Source organism: Hyperolius riggenbachi, chromosome 9 (genome assembly GCF_040937935.1).
Source record: "Hyperolius riggenbachi isolate aHypRig1 chromosome 9, aHypRig1.pri, whole genome shotgun sequence".
Taxonomy (NCBI): domain Eukaryota; kingdom Metazoa; phylum Chordata; class Amphibia; order Anura; family Hyperoliidae; genus Hyperolius; species Hyperolius riggenbachi.
In genome coordinates, this window is record NC_090654.1 from 294014332 (window position 1) to 294042122 (window position 27791).

The 27791-nt window shown below is 46.3% G+C and overlaps 1 protein-coding gene across 8 annotated transcripts in view; it reads left to right on the plus strand.

Annotated features, from left to right (window-relative positions):
• Positions 1 to 27448, plus strand: part of TRIM9 (tripartite motif containing 9) — a 136824-nt gene extending 109376 nt beyond the window's left edge. For 4 of the 8 annotated variants that reach the window (XM_068254769.1, XM_068254771.1, XM_068254770.1 and 1 more), the window contains 3 exons: positions 22867 to 23170; positions 25707 to 25869; positions 26955 to 27448. In XM_068254769.1, the coding sequence (XP_068110870.1) occupies positions 22867 to 23170; positions 25707 to 25869; positions 26955 to 27026 (539 nt within the window). In that variant the 3' untranslated portion in view covers positions 27027 to 27448. Of the gene's footprint in view, positions 1 to 11320; positions 11423 to 16702; positions 16757 to 22866; positions 23171 to 25706; positions 25870 to 26954 lie in introns of all 8 variants that reach the window. The other 4 variants (XM_068254765.1, XM_068254768.1, XM_068254766.1 and 1 more) reach the window with 2 other exon arrangements.
• The last annotated feature ends 343 nt before the right edge of the window (positions 27449 to 27791 follow it).

Below are 27791 nucleotides of genomic sequence, written 5' to 3' on the forward strand. Positions count from 1 at the left end.
TCTGGTCAATTGGCCTTACGGTCTAGGGTTCAGGGATAGGACAGTAGGTAAAGAGAAGCTGTGTATGAGATGGTAAAACGGTGGTCAGTGGCCAAAGTGTCCTAAATGGTATTGTATGCTTACCTGAAGAGGTGAGTTTTTAGGTTGTGTCTAAAAAAGGGTAAGTGTGGGTGAGTGGCGGATGTGTTGAGGGAGGGTGGTTGAGAGGAGGGGAGAGGATGAAGAAAAGTCTTGTAGGTGGGAGCGAGGTTTTTGTTAGTAGAGCAGAGATTTCATGTAGGATGGTATCTGGAGGTAAGTTTATTTAGATAGGAAGGAGCTCGGTTGTAAAGGTCTGTGTTGCTGTTATTAATACTCAGGGCTCAGAGGCAGCATTTTTTTATTGGCATTCAGTCCGGTGGATGGAGAAGCAGCAGATATCTTAACTGACATGGCCTGACAATAAGGATTGAAGCTCAAGTCATCCTGAGACAAAATAACAACTAATAAATGAACAGATGTATGTCAGCAAAGCCCAGGATAGGCCAGTTATGACAGTTTAGTGATAGGTGAATTGATAGTGTATTGATATTGCTAGATCTAGTTCAGCCATTCTTCCCTGCTGATCCAGCAATGTAAATATGCACCAAAACCTTTCCTGTTTCAGTATTCCTGTCCCCGGACAGTACAGTCCCCAAAACCAAATTGCCTACTTCTTCCTAACACTAGAGGTCACTGTTTGATGTACTGGAGGCAGGCTTTTCGGATTTGATGAATGAATAGCCTATATTGCATACACATCACAGTGACCTCTAGTGGTGGGAAGACGCTCTAACCCTGGAGATCTTGGCCAATTTCCACAGGGAAAGATATATTTTCCTTCAGTGAGTTAAGGCACAGCAGATTTGAATTGCTGAACTGTACACATCGCTTGACAGTGGATATTGTAATAATTGCATAAGGTTGTGAGATTCTGAGTATTGTCAGTTTATTAGCGGCTTTTGTTATAGGAGGATGAGGTGTGGTGTGAGATTGCAAGAGATCCCTCATTCAGGTCAGACCTCCATAATTTAGAATATTAGGAGCCTGTAGGCCAATCAGCAAAGAAATCTTCCGTTATATGCTATAAAAAAAAAGACTGACATTACAGGAACAAGTCCAGGTCCCATGAAATATTATGCTGTGAAATAGGACAGGCTGTCTATTGTCTGCTCCGACATAACCCCTTCAAGCGTCTTGTCATATGTGAGGTGACAGGGCCGTCTCTGTGGCGGTGTGTGAGGTGACAGGGCTGTCTCTGGCGGTGTGTGAGGTGACAGGGCCGTCTCTGGCGGTCTGTGAGGTGACAGGGCCGTCTCTGGCGGTGTGTGAGGTGACAGGGCCGTCTCTGGCGGTGTGTGAGTTGACAGGGCCGTCTCTTGCGGTGTGTGAGGTGACAGGGCCGTCTCTGGCGGTGTGTGATGTGACAGGGCCGTCTCTGGCGGTGTGTGAGGTGACAGGGCCGTCTCTGGCGGTGTGTGAGGTGACAGGGCCGTCTCTGTGAGGTGACAGGGCCGTCTCTGGCGGTGTGTGAGGTGACAGGCCCGTCTCTGGCTGTGTGTGAGGTGACAGGCCCGTCTCTGTGGCGGTGTGTGAGGTGACAGGGCTATCTCTGGCGGTGTGTGAGGTGACAGGGCCGTCTCTGTGGTGGTGTGTGAGGTGACAGGGCCGTCTCTGGCGGTGTGTGAGGTGACAGGGCCGTCTCTCTGGCGGTGTGTGAGGTGACAGGCCTGTCTCTGTGGCGGTGTGTGAGGTGATAGGGCCATCTCTGGCGGTGTGTGAGGTGACAGGGCCATCTCTGTGGCGGTGTGTGAGGTGACAGGGCCGTCTCTGGCGGTGTGTGAGGTGACAGGGCCGTCTCTGTGAGGTGACAGGGCCGTCTCTGGCGGTGTGTGAGGTGACAGGCCCGTCTCTGGCTGTGTGTGAGGTGACAGGCCCGTCTCTGTGGCGGTGTGTGAGGTGACAGGGCCATCTCTGGCGGTGTGTGAGGTGACAGGGCCGTCTCTGTGGCGGTGTGTGAGGTGACAGGGCCGTCTCTGGCGGTGTGTGAGGTGACAGGGCCGTCTCTCTGGCGGTGTGTGAGGTGACAGGGCCGTCTCTGTGAGGTGACAGGGCCGTCTCTGGCGGTGTGTGAGGTGACAGGCCCGTCTCTGGCTGTGTGTGAGGTGACAGGCCCGTCTCTGTGGCGGTGTGTGAGGTGACAGGGCCATCTCTGGCGGTGTGTGAGGTGACAGGGCCGTCTCTGTGGCGGTGTGTGAGGTGACAGGGCCGTCTCTGGCGGTGTGTGAGGTGACAGGGCCGTCTCTGTGAGGTGACAGGCCTGTCTCTGTGGCGGTGTGTGAGGTGATAGGGCCATCTCTGGCGGTGTGTGAGGTGACAGGGCCATCTCTGTGGCGGTGTGTGAGGTGACAGGGCCGTCTCTGGCGGTGTGTGAGGTGACAGAGCCGTCTCTGTGAGGTGACAGGGCCGTCTCTGGCGGTGTGTGAGGTGACAGGGCCGTCTCTGGCGGTGTGTGAGGTGACAGGCCCGTCTCTGGCGGTGTGTGAGGTGACAGGCCCGTCTCTGGCGGTGTGTGAGGTGACAGGCCCGTCTCTGTGGTGGTGTGTGAGGTGACAGGGCCGTCTCTGTGGTGGTGTGTGAGGTGACAGGCCCGCCTCTGGCGGTGTGTGAGGTGACAGGGCCGTCTCTGTGGCGGTGTGTGAGGTGACAGGGCCGTCTCTAGCGGTGTGTGAGGTGACAGGCCCGCCTCTGGCGGTGTGTGAGGTGACAGGGCCGTCTCTGTGGCGGTGTGTGAGGTGACAGGCCCGCCTCTGGCGGTGTGTGAGGTGACAGGGCCGTCTCTGTGGCGGTGTGTGAGGTGACAGGGCCGTCTCTAGCGGTGTGTGAGGTGACAGGGCCGTCTCGGGCGGTGTGTGAGGTGACGGGGCCGTCTCTGTGGCGGTCTGTGAGGTGACAGGCCCGTCTCTGGCGGTGTGTGAGGTGACAGGCCCGTCTCTGGCGGTGTGTGAGGTGACGGGGCCGTCTCTGGCGGTGTGTGAGGTGACGGGGCCGTCTCTGGCGGTGTGAGGTGACGGGGCCGTCTCTGGCGGTGTGTGAGGTGACGGGGCCGTCTCTGGCGGTGTGTGAGGTGACAGGGCCGTCTCTGGCGGTGTGTGAAGTGACAGGGCCGTCTGGTGGTGTGTGAGGTGACAGGGCTGTCTCTGTGGCGGTCTGTGAGGTGACAGACCCATCTCTGGCGGTGTGTGAGGTGACAGGGCCGTCTCTGTGGCGGTCTGTGAGGTGACAGACCCGTCTCTGGCTGTGTGTGAGGTGACAGGCCCGCCTCTGGCGGTGTGTGAGGTGACAGGGCCGTCTCTCTGGCGGTGTGTGAGGTGACAGGCCCGCCTCTGGCGGTGTGTGAGGTGACAGGCCCGCCTCTGGCGGTGTGTGAGGTGACAGGGCCGTCTCTGGCGGTGTGTGAGGTGACAGGGCCGTCTCTGTGGCGGTGTTTGGAACACGAGCCCCTGGGTGTTTTGTGGGTCATGTCTGCTTGAGATTGCTCATATATTATCTTCTCTTGTACATTTCCGAGCTGCGGATCCTCAGAGGGGAGGTTTGGATGATGCATCCTTCACAGATCTGTATTCCCTGGCAGATGATAACAGTGACGCATATTGCAGAGACGCTGGCACCGATTCTTCTGCAAGTCACATTGACAGACAGAGGAACGACATTTGGGGACAGCCTCAGACCTGAAGGATCAAACTCTGGGCAGTTTTCTATTTAGTCTGAACTTTGATTTTAGGCCTGTGTGTCTTCTTCGGTGTATGAGAGGGCATTGGAGCTGAGGTGTCTGTGTGGTAATGCAGACTATTAAAGTGAGATCAAACTGCATATTAACTGCAAAAAAATTCACCAAATAAAAAAAAATCCCGTACTTAGCTTACCTAGTCTGTTGACGTTGTCCAACTCTCTGACTTATTAGTTGGTCAAACGACCGCTGATCGTTTGTACACATGTACGGGACTGACAGTCGTTTGAATCGGGCAAACCGGCTGTTATCAGTCGTTCGACTGCACGTACACACGTCCAACTTGTTGTTCAAACGACAAGTTGGACAAAGAGAGTTGGATGACGTCCAGTCTGTCAGATTACACTTTATTGGACATGTGTACGTGATATCTGTTGTTTGCCTGACAAGTCGTTCAAACAACAATCAGGCATAAAGTTGGACATATGTACGCACCTTTACTGTCCCTTAGACAGCAAACATCACCTAGACAAAGGGGGTTATTCAATTACCGTAATGTCTGCTCATAATGTCCTTATCTTATCCAAAAGAGGAAGCTTTCTGCTATGTGCATGCTGAGATAAGCTTGTTACTGTAGCTTAAATAAAAAATAGACTGTTCCAAAATCCTGTTGGCACTGTGCAGTCCCTGCAGTTAGCCAAAGGCATCCAGACCAGGTAAAAAAGAAAAAAAATGGTCCTTATTTAAAGTGGATCCAAGACAATCTTTTGCTGCCTTCATTTTTCTGCCCCTTACATATATTTTATTAGGCATTTTCCCCCAAAATGCTTTATTTTAGTTTATTTATTACCTAATCGCATGTAAATGAATGTATCCACACCCCCAGCTCCTCCAGTGCCTAGGCATTCTGAGTCCCATAATGCAAGTGCTCTTGGGAGCTCAGTCTGGGGAGGAGGAGGCTTTTGCTGAAACATGCACAATATTTCAGAGGCAAGGGGGCAGAGAAGGGAGTGGAGTCTTCACAGGCTGAGGGCTGGAGATGCAGAGGAGCTTGCCTGTGTGTAATGATGACAAGCAGAATATGGCTGCTCTCATTGTATCACAGGAATAAATAATCATATACTGTTCAAGCTGTTTGCAGCTATATTTGCTGTGTAAACTATCTAAACTTTAGATAAGATATATAGACAAGTTACTTGCTATAGTTAGTTTTTCATCTCGAATCCACTTTAAAAAAATATTTTTTTTTTTTTCCCAATTTCTAACTTGACTTTCCAAGGCTCAGGAATGTTCCCTGTGACCTGTCAGCAGATACGTTATGAGACTACGTAGATGCTGCTGGTCATGGGGAGACAAGACATAGGAGGAGCACATGGGCGGACAGGTTAGTGCGCTGCCAACACTGCAGAGGCCCCGAGGGGAGCACTAGATGGGGAATCCGTGGCAGTAACAAATCCCTCTCTCATCACATTTTAATCAGAGGATCGATCTGTTGGACGAATCTGGTGACCATCTGCTAGTGTATGGCCACCTTGACAGTGCAAAGTCCCCAGACTTGGCAGCTGTTAACTAGGATTCATTCTGTCTGGGTCTATCTTAAGCTACATACTCATGGCAGGAATGCAAGAAGAAGGATCCAGAGATGTCCTCCAAGGACGAGCGCTGCCCGATCCTTCTTCCTGCTGACGACGTCACGGGACTCAACACGAGACTACCCAACGGGCGCAAACGGGAGTCAACCAACGCATTACTTTGCACGGAGTAGTCAAGGATCTTAAAGATCCGCCGTGGTGGTCGTTACCATTGCGCAACGCTAAGCAACGTTCTCGGCATCGCGGGCCTGTACCCAGGTGGCGAGATTGCGGTAACGATCGCTTGTCGCTCAAAAAAATTTGCAGGTCGTCAGAAAAATCACCATGGAAAATGCATGGTGTGTACGGGCCTTAAAGGCAATCTGAAGTGAAAATAAAGTTATGATATAATGATTTGTATGTGTAGTACTGCTAAGAGATAGAACATTAGGAGCAAGGACATACGTCTAATATTGTTTCCAGTACAGGAAGAGTTAAGAAACTCCAGTTGTTATCTATGCAAAAGAGCCATTGAGCTCTGCCACTTTCAAAGTCACCCGAAGCTCTGTCTTCTGAAGCTTGTTATCTCAACTGTCTGTGACTGTATTTTGTTATTTTCTGCAGAGGAAAGTTCACTGGCCTGCTCTGTAAAATCATTTAGAATGCTGAGTGGTGTGTAAACTGCAAATATTAGAGAATGATGCAATGTTATAAAAAAAAACAATATAACTGAAAATAAAAAATATGAGAATATTTTCTTTGCTACTAAAGTTCTAGTAATTATCCGTACTACACAACCAATTCATTATATCATACATTTTTTTTTCGCTTCAGTGTCACTTTAACCTTTAGGCCCCTTTTCCACTTGAAATCGCAAAAGAAAATCACAAGCGCAAGCGATTTTTCATCAATTTTGGATTGTGATTTTGCAGTTAACATTATAGCACTATCCCTCCAGAAAGTGATTGGGATTTGACGAAAATTCAAATCACGATAGTGGAATTTTGCAATTCCTATGTTAAATTAGCAACCCCAGCGATTTAAAAACCGCTAGCGTTTTGCGATTTTAAGCGAATCGCCTGCGGTGGAAAAGGGCCCTTACTGCACTGCTGCAAATTTGAGCCTTTGGGTTTTTTGCTGCAGCGCAGCTTGCCGGTCAGAGCAGCAGGTGACGCAAATATCAAAATCCTGTTTGCTAAAGATTAAAAAATAAAAATAAATGACTGTGCATTGCATTTAAGTGCAAAAATGTCCAACCCCAAATCTGATCTTTTAGATATTAATTTCAGGATACAAACTCCTGGACTTTATCTTCTGGTCCTGTGTGGAGCGCCAGGCCTCAGCCTGTATCTTTATCTGCAGAGGACTTGCAGGCCAATTCATTAAAATGGCCGCGTACGGAGAAGGAGAATGAGAGGTGTTCCCATGGCAACGCATCCCCCCTCATTACTCATACCTAAAACCGTCAGGTTTGCTGCGATTGCGATAAAGCTGGGATTGTGCTGCACAATAATACAAATAATAACAGTTTACTAAGACATGAAAGGCTGAGTGCTGTCGCTGACTGTCGTTTGCCACTTTGCTTTACGCTGTTATTATTTTGTTTATCTGACAGTGCGGCAGCGGATGGCGTGACAGACGACTGCCATTTTATGCATTTGATGCTGATATGCGTCTCTAAGACCCCCGGCCCCCATTGTTTATCATCTGTGCCCTTTAAATGCCATAAATAAAAGGGGTAATATTGGAAGCAAAGAGCGCACCACGTCACAGCGCGCAAAAGCAGGGAAGAGCAATCTGAAAGCTATCCTGAGGTGTTATGTTTAGGAACTAGAAAAATGAGATAAGAATCGGCAAAACGAAATGCAAAATACAGGACTTTCTGCTTTAAAGCAACCTAATGTGAAAAAAAGTATGATATAATTATTATTCTCGATTTATTAAGCGCCAACCTATTCCGCGGCAATGATGAATTGTATGTCTAGTATGGCTATCAAATAGAGCATTAGTGGCAAAGAAAAGAATCTCATATTTTTATTTTCAGTTATAGATCTTTATTTATAACATTGCATCATACTGTCACAGTTGCAGTTTTAAAACCACACTCTGTCTTTTAAGCTATAAAACAAAGCAGATATAATGACCCTTTGAACTTTTCTGCACTAGAATCTTATCTCAAGCTGTCTCTCACTTTCTCTTGGCTGTTTTGATGTGATGTAGCTGCTGCATGCTTTTTTGGTAGTTGGAAACAGCTGTAAACAGCTATTTCCCACAATGCAACAAGGTTCACAGACAGGAAACTGCCAGAAGTACCACGGTACTCACAGCTTCTTGTAGGAGGGGTTTCACCACAATATCAGTCATACAGCGCCCCCTGAAGGTCTGTTTGTGAAAAGGAATAGATTTCTCATGTAAAATGGGGTATCAGCTACTGATTGGGATAAAGTTCAATTCTTGGTCGGAGTTTCTCTTTAAAAACCACTTAACGACCGCCTAACGCCGATAGGCGTCGTAAGTGGATTTACATGGAACCGACCATTCCATGTCAGTTCACGGAGGGTGTCTCCGTGAACAGCCTGCGAGCCTCAGATCGCAGCTTGCAGGCTAATTGTAAACACCTGGGGAAGAAATCCCTGCCGTTTACATCATACGGCGCTGCACCGCCCAGGGGAAGGAGGGGAGGGAGGGAAAGAGAGGGAGGCGGAAAATCGCTGCGGAGGGGGGCTTTGATGAGCCAACAACCCCCCCTGGCTCGGCCGTACAGAGCGGCGGCGATCAGACCCCCCCAGCAGGACATCCCTAGTGGTAAAAAGGGGGAAATCTGAACGCCCTGCCTCATTCCTGATCTGTGCTGTGGACTGGAGAGCCCACGCAGCACAGATCAGCCAAAACACCCCTGGTCCTTAAGTGGTTAAGTGCTTTAGAAAACAGGCCTGTATTCCACCCAGTGGCACGAAGAGCTCAGAGAGGCCTTTTTGCATAGGTTACAACTGAAGTTTTTTTTAACTCTTTCTGCACTGGAAAACACTATGCAACTCTTTTCTTTGCTGCTAATGTTCTATTTCTTAGCTGGGCTACACATACAATTTATTGTATCATACGTTTATTTTCACTGCAGGTTTGCTTTAAGTAAATCTGAAGCAAATAGACATAAACATAGATACTTACTATGTAGATGGGAGGCTCTGGATAGGAGAGAGTATTCCCAGTCCTGTGTCTGTCCTCTTATTCCAGCGCTGTTCCCTGTGAAGTTCATCAGCCAGCTTAGTGCAGTACCTCTCCGTCCTCCTCCGTCAGCCTTCAGACTGGCGCATGTGCCGGGGAGGGACGAGGAGGTATACTGTTGCTGAACTTCACCAGGGTACATCGCTGGAACGAGGGGACGGAGGGAAGGCCGGGGAGGCTCTATGCTTCCCTTTCCTTAGCTGTGTATCTGTTAACAGATTTTGGACTAGTCCATCTCCTCATGGAGAATTCTCAGTATTACCTTTATTCTTTTCAAAATCACTCCCTGGAAAAGGATCTAATGATATCACCCAGCTTCCCTTCTCACTTTCACACTATTTTGGCAGTTGGACTAAGAAAGTGCCATTCTATAAGTACTTTTGAAAATAAATATATAACTGAGAATCCACCTTAAATAGAACCAGAGAGGAAGCACCCTCATGTATTTTATTACATTTATCAGTGGGAACATGACAGTAAACACCTACCATGCTTTTAGCTTTATTCTTCTCAGTCTAATCTATCTGTTATCAGCTGTGATAAGAATCCACCGACTGGCTCAGTCGAGGTTTGACCTGAAATCATTATAGCTGAGTCACTCTTCTGTGGTCTTTTCAAGCCCAAGCCTGCCCCCTCCTGGCTCAGATTTCATACTCAGAGCTGTTGAGATGGGAGGGGCTTCTGCTGCCGAGAAAGAATCTCTGAAACAGACAAGTGTATCTGTGTGCAGCCTGTCATTATCTACTGTATGCAGTTTCATTTATATGAGAGACACTTCCTACAGGCAGCCACACAGCATGTCAGAATAATAAAGTTGAAAGCAGACAGATGAAAGCCTGCAGCAGCCCTGTCCCTGCTTGTCTATAGTCTCAGAGGCTAGACAGCACATCCAGAACAGCTTAAAACCTGGCGGCCATATTGGATATTTCCTGGAGCAAAAATGGATAAAAAACACTCAAAAAGGCACACCAGAGTGTCGAAATTATCAGGTAGAGCATTTATTCTTTACAAGCAATCAACTGATATGTTTATTTTGTGTAAATCGTTCATCTCTGGTTCCCTTTAAGGAGATGGACTAGTCCAAAATTGGATTTTCACTGCCTACTGTATGGGACAGGAAAACAGGGGAAACATATTTTACAGTGGATTTTACTCTGGGAGAAACAGGCTGAAAATTATTATTATTTAGTATTTATATAGCACTAACATCCTCTGCAGCACTTTACAGAGTACTCAGAGAAGCTCACACTCTAATCCTACCATAACCATAGTCTAATGTCCTACCATATTATTATTATGTATTTATACAGCACTGACCTCTCCTGCAGCACATTACAGAGTGCATAGTCATGTCGCTGACTGTCCTCAGAGGAGCTCACAATCTAATCCTACCATAGTCATAGTCTAATGTCCTACCATATTATTATTATGTATTTATACAGCACTGACCTCTCCTGCAGCACATTACAGAGTGCATAGTCATGTCACTGACTGTCCTCAGAGGAGCTCACACTCTAATCCTACCATAACCATAGTGTAATGTCCTACCATATTATTATTATGTATTTATATAGCACTGACATCTTCTGCAGCACTGTACAGAGTACATAGTCATGTCACTGACTGTCCTCAGAGGAGCTCACACTCTAATCCTACCATAGTCATATGTCTGTGTATGTATCGTGCAATGATAGTGTGCAGTCTGGGCTCTATCTACACAATGTTCTTCCCGTGGCTGCGTGAGTTTTCTCCAGGCACTCTGGTTTCCTCCCACATCTCAAAAACGTACAGATAAGTTAATTGGCTTCCACCTAAATTGGCCCAAGTCCAAGACTACGATACAGACACTACAGGTTTCAAGCAGTGGCAACAAATTAGGAGTGACAGGAAGTGATGTAGACACATGAGGTGGATTGTGCATTCATGTGGGCATATTTAATGTAGGAGACCATGTAATAAGGAGGACATATAAAGTGTTTATCAGCGGCTGGATAGTGTACTGGGTAAGGGCTCTGCCTCTGACACAGCAGACCAGGGTTCGAATCTTGGCTCTGCCTGTTCAGTAGGCCAGCACCTATTCAGTAAGGAGACCTTAGGCAAGTCTCCCTAACACTGCTACTGCCTATGGAGCTCCCCCTAGTGGCAGCAGCTCTGGCGCTTTGAGTAAAGAGGAGAAAAGCGCGATATAAATGTTTTTGTTTTTTTTTTATATATATATTTGGTGAGTTAGGATAAATTACCAGTGAAATTCCCACATAATGTCTAATTCAATGACTCTTCATAAAGTTCTCCTTTCGGTTTTGTGTTTCCTGGCTCAGCCAATGAAATGACACTATAGTTGCATGTGAGACCCGCGTAGGTCTATAAGCTGGTCTGAATGGTGCGTGTGTCTGTGATGTACAATTCCCCCACCCGGCAACCTGTGATTTGCTGAATCTCTGATGAGGGACGCCCTATCCTATAATAGGATGTCATTGCTTTACCGCCAGTATATATTCCCTGGAGAAATACGACTAGACTAGTTGTAGACTGGACAGGCCTTTCTCCACTCAGGCGTAGAATAGCTGAATGCCCAGGCGGGGCGGAACTGACTGATAATACTGGTATTCTGGGGATAGAGAGGGACAGATAATAGAGAGAGGCAGATATTACTGTAGCGTTGTGTAGGTCGGGTAGTGATTCTATCTTTAAAGAGAACTATAGAGGTGGTCGGAGATTAGGGAGGTAAGGCCTAGTCATATTCTGAATGAGCAGCCTGTCTCCCGTCTCCCAACAGCGACCACTTGTGGCCGGAGGGAGCGGGAGCGGGCTCGTATCACCAGGCGGCCCCGCAGAAGCAGGCCGCTCTCATTGGACCTCCAGGAATACTCCAGAAAAGGTACCCTGTCCTGTCGATAGTTTAAAGCTGCTTCTGTGTCTTATTTGAAACACTAATTTGCTTTGCTACTAGATTTGTGCTTTAAGAAATCTTCTGCTCCTCCTACTATCTTAAAGAGGAGGCACCCCCCACTGTAAGCCTGATTTCATCTTTCATCTGGCAACTCATTCAAGAGACAGTTTTGACTTTAAAAAGTAAACTCAAAGTAAGTTAAAGTCCAATTTTAGCCATCTTTGGTTTTTTTCCTGTTACAGCGGGGAAATGTTTGAACCACTGTCAGACGGTTACTGCCATCGGAGTGACTGTTGCAGAATAAGTGACCTCACTTCCTGTCTGAACATTGACGCTGAGGCCTGGGTGTCACTGGGAGAGGAAGTAACAGTTATAAAGAAAAACACAGAGTTTCAAACTCTTCTTCTCTCTAACAGGAAGTTTACATAATTGCTGCCTCTGTCACCGTTACAGAGATTCACCTCACTTCCTGTGCCAGTGACCGCTAGTCAGCTGAACAGGAAGTGGGGTAATATTTTCCGTAACAGGGACATACGCAGCAATTGAGACCCAAGATAGGTTTTGCATTCTGGTTTCCCTTATCCACAGCTTAAAATAATAGTTTTGGTTGCAGTTGGGCTTGCATAGGGCGATTAGAAGAGTTTTCATGTATTTCTTTCTTTCTTACTTTTTTGTTTATTTTATTAAAATAATGTCCATGTGTTTTTGTTTTCCAAGTGGATTCTCAGCCATATTATTTATTGTCTTGGCTATTGTCAGGAAGGGTCAGAACCTCTGCCTGGATTTTGTTGTTGTCTGTGGCCTTGTTGGGGTTATTTCTCTAAACTTTCCAACCCAAATTGACATGAATTAGAAGTTGCATCATTCGTACAGAGCAATGTCTTCAGTTCTAATGAGCGAACGAGATATAATCTGGTAAAGCCAGCAGTCTAGCTAGCTGATTTTGAATGTTGATGTTGTTTTGTTCCTGGCTGAAGATGTATGCTGTTATTAAAATACGGTGGCTTGCAAAAGTATTTTGCCCCCTTGAAGGTTTCCACATTTTGTCACATTACTGCCACAAACATGCATCAATTTTATTGGGATTCCACTTGAAAGACCAATACAAAGTGGTGTACATGTGAGACGTGGAACGAAAATCATACATGATTCCAAACATTATTTACAAATAAATAACTGCAAAGCGGGGTGTGCGTAATTATTCAGCCCCCTGAGTCAATACTTTGTAGAACCACCTTTTGCTGCAATTACAGCTGCCAGTCTTTTAGGGTAGGTCTCTACCAGCTTTGCACATCTAGAGACTGAAATCCTTGCCCATTCTTCTTTGCAAAACAGCTCCAGCTCAGTCAGATTAGATGGACAGCGTTTGTGAACAGCAGTTTTCAGATCTTGCCACAGATTCTCGATTGGATTTAGATCTGGACTTTGACTGGGCCATTCTAACACATAGATATGTTTTGTTTTAAACCATTCCATTGTTGCCCTGGCTTTATGTTTAGGGTCATTGTCCTGCTGGGAGGTGAACCTCCGACCCAGTCTCAAGTCTTTTGCAGACTCCAAGAGGTTTTCTTCCAAGATTGCCCTGTATTTGGCTCCATCCATCTTCCCATCAACTCTGACCAGCTTCCCTGTCCCTGCTGAAGAGAAGCACCCCCAGAGCATGATGCTGCCACCACCATATTTGACAGTAAGGATGGTGTGTTCAGAGTGATGTGCAGTGTTAGTTTTCCGCCACACATAGCGTTTTGCATTTTGGGCAAAAAGTTGCATTTTGGTCTCATCTGACCAGAGCACCTTCTTCCACATGGTTGCTGTGTCCCCCACAAGGCTTGTGGAAAACTGCAAACGGGACTTCTTATGCTTTCTGTTAACAATGCCTTTCTTCTTGCCACTCTTCCATAAAGGCCAACTTTGTACAGTGCATGACTAATAGTTGTCCTATGGACAGAGTCTCCCACCTGAGCTGTAGATCTTTGCAGCTCGTCCAGAGTCACCATGGGCCTCTTGACTGCATTTCTGATTAGCGCTCTCCTTGTTCGGCTTGTGAGTTTAGGTGGACGGCCTCGTCTTGGTAGGTTTACAGTTGTTCCATACTCCTTCCATTTCTGAATGATCGCTTGAACAGTGCTTCGTGGGATGTTCAAGGCTTTGGAAATCATTTTGTAGCCTAAGCCTGCTTTAAATTTCTCAATAACTTTATCCCTGACCTGTCTGGTGTGTTCTTTGGACTTCACGGTGTTGTTGTTCCCAATATTCTCTTAGACAACCTCTGAGGCCGTCACAGAGCAGCTGTATTTGTACTGACATTAGATTACACACAGGTGCACTCTATTTAGTAATTAGCACTCATCAGGCAATGTCTATGGGCAACTGACTGCACTCAGACCAAAGGGGGCTGAATAATTACGCACACCCCACTTTGCAGTTATTTATTTGTAAAAAATGTTTGGAATGATGTATGATTTTCGATCCACTTCTCACATGTACACCACTTTGTATTGGTCTTTCATGTGGAATTCCAATAAAATTGATTCATGTTTGTGGCAGTAATGTGACAAAATATGGAAAACTTCAAGGGGGCCGAATACTTTTGCAAGCCACTGTATTTAGGTAAGCATGATAGACCAGTATTGTATGTTGATGGGGGGAGGGCGTAAACTGCTTATCATTAAAAGGATCACTATCGCAAAAAAAGATATAACATTTTCAATACCTGTAAACACATACAAATAAGAAGTATGTTTCTTCCAGAGTAAAATGAGCCATAAATGACTTTTCTCCTATGTTGCTGTCACTTACAGTAGGTAGTAGAAATCTGACATTACCAACAGGTTTTGGGCTAGTCCATCTCTTCATGGGGGATTCCCAGCATGGCCTTTATTCTTTATAAAGACACGCCCTGAAGAGAAATAATATAAAGATGCTGGCCAGCAGTTAGACAGAGCAACTGCCATTCACTAAGTGCTTTTGAAAATAAAGAAAACCCTGAGAACCCCCCATGAGGAGATGGGCTAGTCCAAAACCTGTCCGTTCTGCCAGATTTCTATTATCTCCTGTGAGTGACAGCAACATAGGAGAAAAGTAATGTATGTCTCATTTTACTCCGGAAGAACTGTACTTCGTATTTACTGTATGGGCTTGATTCACAAAGCGGTGCTAACCTACTTAGCACGTCTAAAGTCTTTAGACGCGCTAACCAGGGTGCTAAGTAGGTTAGCACCGGATTTCTCAATCAGATCGCGCGCTAACTTTGCGCGCGCAAACTTTTACGCGCGCAAAGTTTTAACGCGCACTAAGTCCCATAGGCTTTAATGGGCACTTCGCGCGGAGCGCCCTGCGCTCTGTGCAGTACGCGCGTAAAGTTTTATGCGCATAAAGTTTTGCGCGCGTAAAGCTTTATGCGCGAAAAGCTTGTTTAGACGTGCTAAGGGGGTTTTCACAGGCGTGCTAACAGTTAGCACCGCTTTGTGAATCAAGCCCTATATGTGCTTGCATGTATTCCAAATTGTATGATTTTCACTATATTGTTCCTTTAACATACAAAACTGTTTTATCATGCTTACACTGTTTTATACCTTCAGCCAGGCACGGTAAATCAATTAACATCTGCAAAATTGGCATGCTTACTGGAAATGGTTCAGCCAGTAGGCATCTCTTATTTACTTACTGGCCCACTTTCACTTTCGTGACCTTTGGGTCACAACGCTGGAGGAGAGAGATCTCTCTCTCTCTCAGCTTGCAGGGAGGTGGAGGAGCGGCAGGGGACGTGGCCAGGGAGAGACCCCCCTCCCCCCCACCCCTCCCCCCCCCACACACACACACACACACACACAATTAGCAAAAGTAAAAACTGCTAGGTTTGTGCCCTTTTGTGCTGAAAAACAGTGCTGTTTTCATCTTGAAAAATGTCAGTGTACAGCTGGGCAACTTTTAACCTTTACTAAAAACGTTAATATTGCAAAAACAATGGAAGATAGAAAAATTATTTTTACAGCCAAAACGGGTTCAAATGTGGCACTACCCAATATGATTGTTTGCTTTGCATTGTTCACAATCACCTTAACTGTAGTTCCTAAACTTTATTGCTGCCTAGGTGCCTCTTTGCTCAGTAGAACTGAATAATTTGCTCTTTATAGGCCTAATGGACGAACCTACATCAATATTTCAGGAACAAATCACAGCAGAGTACCTCGCATGCAATTACCACAAGGCCAATGCACAAGTTGTTTTGGTAACATGGGTTACGCTAATAGCACAATGCACATTGCCCATGTACTGCGGGCCGCGCTAATTGCGCAACACACGGTACTCTGCTGACGTTAGTAACGGTAATATTGCAGTGTGCAAGTTTGTACATTAGGCCTTACAAATGAAAAAACATCTTCTAAAAATAAAAAAAGGTGTGAATTTTAAAACTTCCCAGTTGTCACAGGAATTGAAGATGAATCTGCAACTGGGGCACCTGTGACGGGAGCGGGATAGTCCGCCCCTTTCGGCAAACAAAAGCCTGGTACACACCTTCAACTTTGATTGGCCAATCACTGACCAACTTTACTACCTCCACGTAGTATGAGAGCTCACCTACACATTCTGCTCATAGTGTTCAAAATCTGTTGGTCCTCATACTATATGAAGGTGGCAAAGTTGTCCAATTCACATTGAAGATGTGTACCAGGTTCTACACCAGGGGTCTCAAACTCGCGGCCCGCGGGCCATTTGCGGCCCTCGATACAATATTTTGTGGCCCTCGCCGGCAAAAGCTTCCTTATAGTTCGCTTCAGTGCTCCCAAGTAATCCGCCGCATCCCCGCCGCTAAACAAGGGCTGCAGAGCCCCCAAATCGCCCGGGGGGCAATCCGCCGGCATTTCCTGGAAGGGGCAGAGCTTTCAGCTTCAGCTCTGCCCCTCCTGACGTCAATCGCCGCACGGATCGCTGCCTCTCCCCGCCCCTCTCTGTGAAGGAAGAGTGAGAGGGGCGGGCAGAGGCGGCGATGCGCCGCGATTGTGAAATTCCTTATGCGGCCCAGCCTCATCCTGACTTTGCCTCCTGCGGCCCCCAGGTCTACACCCTTTAGTATTTCCGGGAAAGAAAGCTATGGGAAATCTCCACAAGAATAAGATCCGGCAGAGGTTCTCAGTCTGGCCCCGCTCTGTCCACCTGTCGCGGGAGTCCTGTGTGTTGTTGATGATGATGCCTCTTTTGCCATGTTGATTACCAACCAAGAGCACCTGTCTCTACCCTGCATGCTGTTTGCCGGACACCCAACAGTTGACATAAAAAAACTGGTGGCAGGTATGGATCGCCTGAAGGAGGGAGCAATCCGTGAGTCGCATGCAACTCAACCTACTCGCTGTTCGTTAGCATGCAGCTTTTTTGCCGTCGCCGTTAAAGCGGCCTAACACCCAGCATTTCAACTTTGCTTTAAAAGATTGCTTACAGCTTAGAAACTATTATGCCAGATTTTTTTTAAACAGAAATTCACTGAATGGGTTAAACATGACACTTTAGTGCTGTATTTAGCTAGAAATCCGCATCTGTGCTGAGGTTTAGATACAAATGTATCATGTTTGGAATGCAAATAAACCTCTGAAAAGCCTGTCTGGGAAGCCCTCTGTGCTCTCTTAGAGGCTTTTGTTTATTTACACTCAAAACATGATACATTTGTATCTAAACCTCAGCAGGGACGCTGATTTCTAGCTAAATGCAACACTAAAATGTCATGTTTAACCCATTCAGTGAATTTCTGTTTTAAAAAAAATCTGGCATAATAGTTTCTAAGCTGTAAGAAATCTTTTAAGGCAAAGTTGAAATGCTGGGTGTTAGACCGCTTTAAGCGATGCAGTCTTGGCTACCGCGTTGTGTTGCAATCAGTACCGTATAGCAGCTTTTTTGTGCCGCTTCCTGTGTTGGTTTTTGTTTGCCGAAGCTAACGTATTTTTTTTGTAAGTAAACTTTTTTGTTCATTTTTATTTAACTCTTTCAGCTCCTTACAGCAGGACTTGGGGTGAGCTGTCTTCACCTTGTTGTCTATATCCAAATACAACATTTCGGAGTGTTGCTTTTCTTAAAGACCTTTAAATCAGTAAAAAGAATAAAGTCATGTGACTGCAACTTAACAACACGTGAAACACTCTTCCCAGTGGTGTCCGGTGTATCCTCTGCCCTTGTGAGGTCCATAAGGATGAATGAGTACCAACTATGGGGGGTATTCATAAAACAATGCCAGGTAGCGGGTGTAAGGTTTATCAGCGTATGATCAGGTATATCGGCATCCCATCCATCACTGTCCTCGGCTCGTATGCGGATACATTTTTCATTTACTGGCATTGACCGATATTTTTGTTGTAGCCAATAAAGTTTTGATTTAGCAGTTGCTGGTGCCCAAATCGAAGAACAAAGTTCAGCACTTGAATACCTTTAGCAAATATAAGCTCTATTATGGCAAATAAAGTAACAAAGCATGTGTTGGGGTGGCGCCCTTGTGTTTGCTGAAGCCATTTGTGTGCCGTCTCCAAGTTTGTTCTTCAAGCGTGTGAGTACAGGAGGCGTGTCCCTGCAGGAGGTGTGTCCCTGCAGGAGGCGTGTCCCTGCGGGAGTCTGGCACCGGCGACTGGTCCTGGAACTGAAGACCAGGGAAAGTGTGGTGTCCCTGCGGGAGTCTGGCACCGGCGACTGGTCCTGGAGCTGAAGACCAGGGAAGGTGTGGTGTCCCTGCGGGAGTCTGGCACCGGCGACTGGTCCTGGAGCTGAAGACCAGGGAAGGTGTGGTGTCCCTGCGGGAGTCTGGCACTGGCAACTGGTCCTGGAACTGAAGATCAGGGAAGTTGCCATGTCCCTGTGGGAGTGTGGCACTGGTGACTGGTCCTGGAACTGAAGATCGGGGAAGGTGCCATGTCCCTGTGGGAGTGTGGCACTGGTGACTGGTCCTGGAACTGAAGATCGGGGAAGGTGCCATGTCCCTGTGGGAGTGTGGCACTGGTGATTGGTCCTGGAACTGAAGATCGGGGAAGGTGCCGTTTCCCTGTGGAAGTCTGGCACCGGCGACTGGTCCTGGAACTGAAGACCAGGGAAGGAATGGTGTCTCTGTGGGAGTCTGGCACCGGCAACTGGTCCTGGAACTGAAGACCAGGGAAGGCATGGTGTCCCTGTGGGAGTCTGGCACCGGCGACTGGTCCTGGAACTGAAGATCGAGGAAGGTGCCGTTTCCCTGTGGAAGTCTGGCACCGGTGACCGGTCCTGGAACTGAAGACCGGGGAAGGTGTGGTGTCCCTGTGGGAGTCTGGCACCGGCGACTGGTCCTGGAACTGAAGATCAGGGAAGGAATGGTATTGCATTGCCGGTGCCAAATCGCCTGGCTTTGCCCCATGACCCCATTCTTCTTCTCCTTGGTCCCCGGTTACCCAGTATGGCGGTCTAGAGATGCACATCAAAGCTAATAATTCTGACTTACATGCAGAATATTTTCATATTGGGCCATTTAGAATTGGCAAGAAGTACTGTAAATTTGATGGGTCAGAAAGATTGGCATCGCATGGAGCATCACTGGCGGATGTCTCTCTAACGTCTGTCTGTTCCGCAGCCATGGTAAGTTAGTAGCTGACCCTCTGACCTTAGGATAGAGCCAAGTACTGGAGATGGTGGCTGATGGTGCAAAATCTGGCTCTAGAATTTACCATGGTTATCAGGACAACGAATGAGAAGAGACCCGTCAAAGACAAGATGCAGGAATCCACTTCCTGCGCAGAGAAGAAGCAGGAATCCACTTCCTGTGCAGAGAAGAAGCAGGAATCCACTTCCTGCGGGGAGAAGAAGCAGGAATCTGCTTCCTGTGGAGAGAAGAAGCAGGAACCCACTTCTTGTGGAGAGAAGAAGCAGGAATCCACTTTCTGTGGAGAGAAGAAGCAGGAATCCACTTTCTGTGGAGAGAAGAAGCAGGAATCCACTTCCTGTGTAGAGATGAAGCAGGAATCCACTTCCTGTGCAGAGAAGAAGCAAGAATCCACTTCCTGTGCAGAGAAGAAGCAGGAATCCACTTCCTGTGCAGAGAAGGAGCAGGAATCCACTTCCTGTGCAGAGAAGAAGCAGGAATCCACTTCTTGGGCAGAGAAGAAGCAGGATTCCACTTCTTGGGCAGAGAAAAAGCAGGATTCCACTTCCTGTGCAGAGAAGAAGCAGGAATTCACTTCCTGCAAATAGAAGAAGCAGGAATCCACTTCCTGTGCAGAGAAGAAGCAGGAATCCACTTCCTGGGCAGAGAAGAAGCAGGAATCCACTTCCTGCAAATAGAAGAAGCAGGAATCCACTTCATGTGCAGAGAAGAAGCAGGAATCCACTTCCTGGGCAGAGAAAAAGCAGGAATCCACTTCCTGGGTAGAGAAGAAGCAGGAATCCACTTCCTGCAGAGAGAAGAAGCAGGAATCCACTTCCTGGGCAGAGAAGAAGCAGGGATCCACTTCCTGGGCAGAGAGAAGAAGCAGGAATCCAATTCCCGGGCAGAGAAGAAGCAGGAATCCACTTCCCGGGAAGAGAAGCAGGAATCCACTTCCTGCGCAAAGAAGAAGCAGGAATCCACTCCCTGCACAAAGAAGAAGTAGGAATCCACTTCCTGGGCAGAGAAGAAGCAGGAATCAACTTCCTGGGCAGAGAAGAAGCAGGAATCCACTTCTTGCAGAGAGAAGAAGCAGGAATCCACTTCTTGCAGAGAGAAGAAGCAGGAATCCACTTCCTGCGCAGAGAGAAGGAGCAGGAATCCACTTCCTGGGCAGAGAAGAAGCAGGAATCCACTTCCTGGGCATAGAAGGAGCAGGAATCCACTTCCTGCAGAGAGAAGAAGCAGGAATCCACTTCCTGGGCAGAGAGAAGAAGCAGGAATCCACTTCCTGTGGAGAGAAGAAGCAGGAATCCACTTCCTGTGTAGAGATGAAGCAGGAATCCACTTCCTGTGGAGAGAAGATGCAGAAATCCACTTCCTGTGGAGAGAAGAAGCAGGAATCCACTCCATGCAGAGAGAAGGAGCAGGAATCCGCTTCCTGGGCACAGAAGAAGCAGGAATCCACTTCATGGGCATAGAAGAAGCAGGAATCCACTTCCTGGGCAGAGAAGGAGCAGGGATCCACTTCCTGGGCACAGAAGAAGCAGGGATCCACTTCCTGGGCAGAGAAGGAGCAGAAATCCACTTCCTGGGCAGAGAAGAAGCAGGAATCCACTTCCTGGGCAGAGAAGGAGCAGGAATCCACTTCTTGGGCAGAGAAGAAGCAGGGATCCACTTCCTGGGCAGAGAAGGAGCAGAAATCCACTTCCTGGGCAGAGAAGATGCAGAAATCCACTTCCTGGGCAGAGAAGAAGCAGGAATCCACTTCCTGGGCAGAGAAGGAGCAGGAATCCACTTCCTGGGCAGAGAAGAAGCAGGGATCCTCTTCCTGGGCAGAGAAGGAGCAGAAATCCACTTCCTGGGCAGAGAAGATGCAGGAATCCACTTCCTGCGCAGAGAAGGAGCAGGAAGCCACTTCCTGTGCAGAGAAGAAGCGGGAATCCACTTCCTGGGCAGAGAAGAAGCGGGAATACACTTCCTGGGCAGAGAAGAAGCGGGAATCCACTTCCTGGGCAGAGAAGAAGCAGGAATCCACTTCCTGGGCAGAGAAGAAGCAGAATTCCACTTCCTGGGCATAGAAGAAGCAGGAATCCACTTCCTGTGGAGAGAAGAAGCAGGAATCCACTTCCTGTGCAGAGAAGAAGCAGGAATCCACTTCCTGGGCAGAGAAGAAGCAGGGATCCAGTTCCTGGGCAGAGAAGGAGCAGGAATCCACTTCCTGGGCAGAGAAGAAGCAGGAATCCACTTCCTGGGCAGAGAAGAAGCAGGGATCCACTTCCTGGGCAGAGAAGGAGCAGAAATCCACTTCCTGGGCAGAGAAGGAGCAGGAAGCCACTTCCTGTGCAGAGAAGAAGCAGGAATCCACTTCCTGGGCAGAGAAAAAGCAGGAATCCACTTCCTGGGCAGAGAAAAAGCAGGAATCCACTTCCTGGGCAGAGAAGAAGCAGGAATCCACTTCCTGGGCAGAGAAGAAGCAGGATTCCACTTCCTGGGCATAGAAGAAGCAGCAATCCACTTCCTGTGGAGAGAAGAAGCAGGAATCCACTTCCTGTGCAGAGAAGAAGCAGGAATCCACTTCCTGTGGAGGGAATAAGCAGGAATCCACTTCCTGTGGAGAGAACAAGCAGGAATCCACTTCCTATGGAGAGAATAAGCAGGAATCCACTTCCTGTGGAAGACATATAGCGGCTGTTCTGCTCCACAGGGGTATATTTGTTGGTCTTCTATTGTAAAGTATTTTTAGCGATATTATTTTATCAAGCCTCCGATTTTCGTGTGCAGCCGCAGTGTAGACTCCAGGTAGAAACGGTTTCCAATAAAGGTAATTCCACCTAAAACTGATATTTCAAATAGAAATATAGTTTGGTAAAAGCACATACATGCACTAGTGCCGCGCCTGCAGCAGAAAGGTAATCCTTCCTAATCCTATCGGCCAGTATCCAATATTTCCCAGTATCGGCCCAAAAGATGGGTAAAGTCTGACATAGGAAAAATGGATGTCACTAGGTGGCGCTGTTGCCGGATAAAATCCAGCACAGTGTTAGCCTCTTCACTTTGATCACCGGTGGCCCCATCCGGCACATTCGGGCTTGTCATATGGTCGCCGTTGCCGGATTTAGCTCAGGCACGGTGCCACCCTATGCGCATCAAAGTGTCAGACAAAGTCCCTGCAGCATTTTTACGATCACCGACATTCCCCCAACACACTGGAAAAAATGAAGTGCTGGGAGGATGTGGCGATCACAGGCATGGATTGTGAAGGGTTAATGCACAGGAAGCCTCATCTCTGCAGAGGAGGAGGGAGTTTAACAACCAGTGGCCTTCTGACTTCCCAGTACTTGTTGAGCATGATTAGAAGGTCCTGTTGGATGGTGCAGACAGGCTTTTACTAAGCTGAATGCAGAGCCTGTCTATTTCTCAACAGCGCCCTCTAGTGAAAGGCAAGAACAGCTGCTGTGCAGGGAGAACTTTTTTTATTTGTTTTTTTCTCATTTGTTTTACAATCGTTAGTGGCACATGTAAATAATGGAGTAACAATGTAAATCATTAAGTAAAAAATGTCCTTGCAGTTGGTTTTCCATGCTTCATATATGACGAGCAATAGCCAATTATAGATGTCTTACTCTTCTCATATCATTATTAGTTTAGTTTATTAATCCCAGTTTATTCTGCTGTTTATTTGCACTCGTCTGCTCTGCATGATTGTCTTTTTACAATGAAAGTATAAAACTGGTCGGCTCAATCTGTTCAACTTTATGAAAGTGTGTTTTTTATTTTTTTTTTGTTTTGTTTTTGTCTTTATTTTTTTTAACTAAACTCTGTTTGCCGCATTCTTTGACAGTGGCCTGGTTTGCGTTTGACCCTAGCTCCGCCCACTCTGACATCATCTTCTCCAATGACAACCTGACCATCACGTGCAACAGCTACGACGACAGGGTGGTGTTGGGCAAGACGGGCTTCTCCAAAGGGGTCCACTACTGGGAGCTGACCATCGACCGGTACGACAATCACCCCGATCCGGCCTTCGGCGTGGCCCGCATAGAGGTGATAAAGGACGTCATGCTGGGGAAAGATGACAAGGCTTGGGCCATGTATGTGGACAACAACCGCAGCTGGTTCATGCACAACAACTCCCACACAAACAGGTACCACGACTTCTGCTTATGCCTCAATTCTCACGCAAAACCGGAACTTTTGTGCACATTTTCTTTGTCTCAATTACCTTGCATTGAAACACAGATCATAAGAGAAAAAGAAAAGACCTTCGAATATATACGCCCCTTCACTTGAAATCCATGGGTATAGGGACTAGATTGTGAACCCCTCTCAGGGACAGTTAGTGACAAGACAATAACGCTGCGTAATATGTTGGTGCTATAATACTTAGATAAATACATATATATGTGTGTATATATATATATATATATATATATATATATATATATATATATATATATATATTGTATATATATATCCTCTATAATAAAACCTGTGTCCCTGCGTCACGCTGTCCCTGTGTAGCTCAGGGGGACAGGGCTAGGGAGCCTGGCGGGCGTGTGAGCGCACATGTGCAGTAACATGCATCGGGGGCGGCAAGAAACAGACCTAGACCCCGTTTTTAAACGGGCTTGGATCTTCTAGTATATATATATTTCACACATATATATACACGTAACTTCACGTTCATGAGTGCCGCGCAAATGCGTGCGTTCATGTTGAATCCTGGCAGAGCACTGATTGGTGAATGGGAGCACTTAGAAAATTAGAAAGTATGTGGGGACATCTAGTGGATAAGTGTAGTATTACATTAAAAAAATACATTTCCTATTCCCCGTAACAAACCCATTAAAGAGAGTCTGAAGCCTTTTAAAAAATGTCTGTTTATGCTGCAGGCTTTTTCACCAATATAACCATAGCTGATTCGCTGTGGGGATGCAGCAGAACAGGCGCTTTATACCCCCCAAATCCCGGGGCAAAATTCCATGACTTTCGTGGATGTTGCTGCCCGGGGGAGGCAGACCTTTGTGCTGTAGCTCCGCCTCCAGTACAGTCAATCTACGCTGATCGCCATCTCTCCCCGCCCCTCTATGTAAAGGAAGACTGAGAGGGGCGGGGAGAGGCGGCAATCAGCGCAGATGGACGCGAGTAGAGGCAGAACTACAGCACAAAGCTCTGACTCTACCTGGAAGGAGCCCCAAATTTTCCCTTGGGGATTCCGGGGGGGATTAAGAAGACCTTGTTTTGCCGCGGCCCTGCGGCGAATCAGCTTGGGTTATGGTAATGAAGAAGCTTTCATACAAAGAGGTATTGTGAACGACTTCAGACTCTCTTTAAGCCCTTCTCCCCACCCTCATAGTTACCAAACTAAAATACTTTCAAAAGAAAAAGCGCCAAAGTAACCGAATTTAAAAAAGAATACTTAAAGTGGACCCAAATTAAAAATACAAGATTTCAGAAATAAAATCTATTTTCTAAATTATAGTAATAAATAGCAGCCTTTTTTCAGCTCCATGATGACAAATATAAAATATGTTACATTTATTGGAGGAACCCCTCCCTTCCTTTCATATTGCCGGGACAGGATCCGGCAGACTGGTGGAGTAGGAGGTGTCCAGCAAAGTAGGAATTGCTAATGGCTGCCCCCAGTATAACCCTAGTTATGGAAAGAGAAGGGTGAAAAGCATGCGCTGAAATGCTCATAGGCTTGAAGGAGTGTTTATTTATCTTTGTATGTGTCAGAGTGGTGCAACTAGATATTTTGAATTAAAAAAATGTTTGGTTTAGGTCCGCTTTAAATAGTTACCGTAGAGAATTTTTAAATATGTATGTCATGAGGATATATTTACTGTTATTTTTGACAAAAAGGGCTTGTAATTACTGATAGAGTATAATGAGAAAACAAAAAACACCAAATAAAATATTGTCACCATACATTGTTCTAGAGACACAATTTAAATGTTGTCTTAACCAGGACCAATGGGCAAAAGACTGTAATGGCTCAAAACTGAAAAATAATGACTTTTATCACCTTTAAAATGCATGGTCAATTCTTAGCAAAAAGCACCACCCAAAGAAAGCCTGGTTTGCCCACAAAAAAATATACAGGTAGTCCCAGACTTACAAACGACCCGCCGATATGGACGGTATGGATTCTGTGTTCCGTGGGAACAAGTCAAAACAGTTTTTTTCAAATTGGACTTGTAGTTTTTGAGAAAATCAGTTTTAAAAATTCAAAGAAAAAATGCCTTTTCAACTTGTATATGCAGGTACAGAGGGCAGAGGTGACACAGAGGAGGACACTGAAGGCACAGGAGGGCACAGAGGAGGTACAGGGGACAGAGATAGCACAGTGTTCCAAGTTAAGAACAGATTCAGGTTAAGAACGAACCTACAGTCCCTATCTCGTTCGTTAACCGGGGACTACCTGTATATAAATTATTTCGGTGTGATAAGTAGCGATAAAGTTATTAACGAATTAATGGAAGGAGCGTGAAATGTAAAAAATTGCTCTGGTTTTTATGGGACAACAACCTGTGGTGGGAAAGTGGTTATGATGTAGAAACATCTCAAAAACAAATTTGCATATGGGAGCAAAAAATAATGTGATGCCTTTGAAATACATTACATGTGCGGCAATTGCGTTTGGCTTTAAAACTGACTCCATGCTTTGTCTCCATACAGGACTGAAGGAGGCATCACTAAGGGGGCCACTGTCGGGGTCCTCTTGGACTTCACCAGGAGAACCCTGACTTTCTCCATCAATGAGGAGCAGCAGGGTCCTGTGGCTTTCGAGAGCATGGAGGGGTTGTTGTTTCCTGCCGTCAGTTTGAATCGCAACGTGCAGGTGAGTATTATCGTGCGAACGGCCAATCAGAGACGCTAATTCATGGCATGCCTACAGCTATTAATGTTTAGTGTTATCCCTGGGTCCGCCTCTAAGCTATACTGCCAGGAAAGTGTCCATTGGCTGCAAGTTGGTTTACATGATTGTAGAACTAATGGTGGGAACCAAACCATAACGTACACTTGGCTTGCATGGCACCGCCTACTGCCCTGGAGAGGTGCATTGTGGGAGTTGCTTGTTGCAAACTCCTTTTACAATGAATTATTATTGTGAACTAATAAAGAGGTCTTTGGGAAAACACTCTGAGAGCAGAAGCTGGTGTTCCTGGCCAATGGACGGACTGGTATTGGCCCACATACAACACTTGGTTTCTAATGTAGATGTTACAGGTTAAGTACAAAATCCAAGTATTCCATAGAATGCCTATATGAGTGCAGGCAAAGTACAAAATGATCGATGTGATAAGGAATCATAATAATAAGCTACAAATTGGCACATTACCGTTAAAACGCTTTATTTATTAAAGAGACACTGAAGCGAAAAAAAATATATGATATAATGAATTGGTTGTGTACTATGAATAATTACTAGAAGATTAGCAGCAAAGAAAATATTCTCATACTTTTATTTTCAGGTATATAGTGTTTTTTCTAACATTGCATCATTCTATAATATGTGCAGATTACACAACACTCAGCATTCAAAATGAATCTTTCAGAGCAGTCTGTGAACTAATGACCTCTCCTCTGGCAGAGAAAAAGTAAACAGTTGAGATAATAAAAGTCAGAAGACAGCCCTCTCCACGACTTTTGAAAGTCGTAGAGCTTAATGGCTTTTTTGCATAGAGATAACAGCTGGAGTTTCTTAACTCTTCCTGTACTGGAAACAATTAGACTGATGTATCTGATCTTAATGTTTTATTTCTTAGCTGTACTACACATACAAATCATAATATCATCATTTTTTTTTCGCTTCAGTGTCTCTCACATTGAGAATGTGTTTTAAATGAGGGTTTGATACTTAGGGGTTAACGCGGGTATTTTACACGTTGCTTCTAATACTTTCTTGTGTCTTCTCGATTACAGGTCACACTCCACACTGGATTGCCGGTTCCCGGATTCTACTCATCTCGAGCCTCTTTAGCCTCTCTGGCCTGATAAAGTGGAATCGAATCTCGTCCTTTTCCTCCTCGCCATCAGTCATCGCTTTGTACTCCATGGCAGCCAAACGTTGTGTGTGCGGGATTCTGGGAGGAAACAGAAGCTACTCCATGATGTCTGGCCATCCCCTCAGTGTCCTTCCCTGTCTCAAACCCCCCACACAGCATTCCCAGGTGGCTCTCATTATCTCTGTGAACTCTGAACTGTACATAGACCTCGTCGCTGTTGCCATTGGCCGAAATGCTGCTGCTACACCTCTGAGGAGCCTGGAACGGATGGAATGGATGCGGAAGTGACGTCCCTTGCAGTAAGCGGACATTGATCTTGGACTGGGGAGCCAGTCTGCTGGACGTTTAGACAGTGGTATACTACCAGCCTGATCGAATGCCTTGAACTTGGAAATAAAATCATTTTCTAGGGATATGATCTTCTTTCTGAGCCTGGATGAAAGACTTTTTCTCTTGTACATACTTCGTTTCTTTCACCCCCACAACGAATGTAAGGTGAACTACCCGAAGCTGTATTGATGGTGCTTGTTGAATTAGAAGTTACGATGTATAACAGATTCCTATAGATTGTTTTTTTTTGCTTTGTTTTTTAAAACTATATAAGAATGGTCTTAAAGTATTACTATTTTGGAAACCTGTGCTTTTTGGGTAAATTTATCTGAGATTTTAGTTACTAGGCCAACCGGGCACAAGCCTAGGGAGAGAGAGAGAGCAGTCAGGGCGACATCAGTGTCCCTCAGTGATGATGTCATAT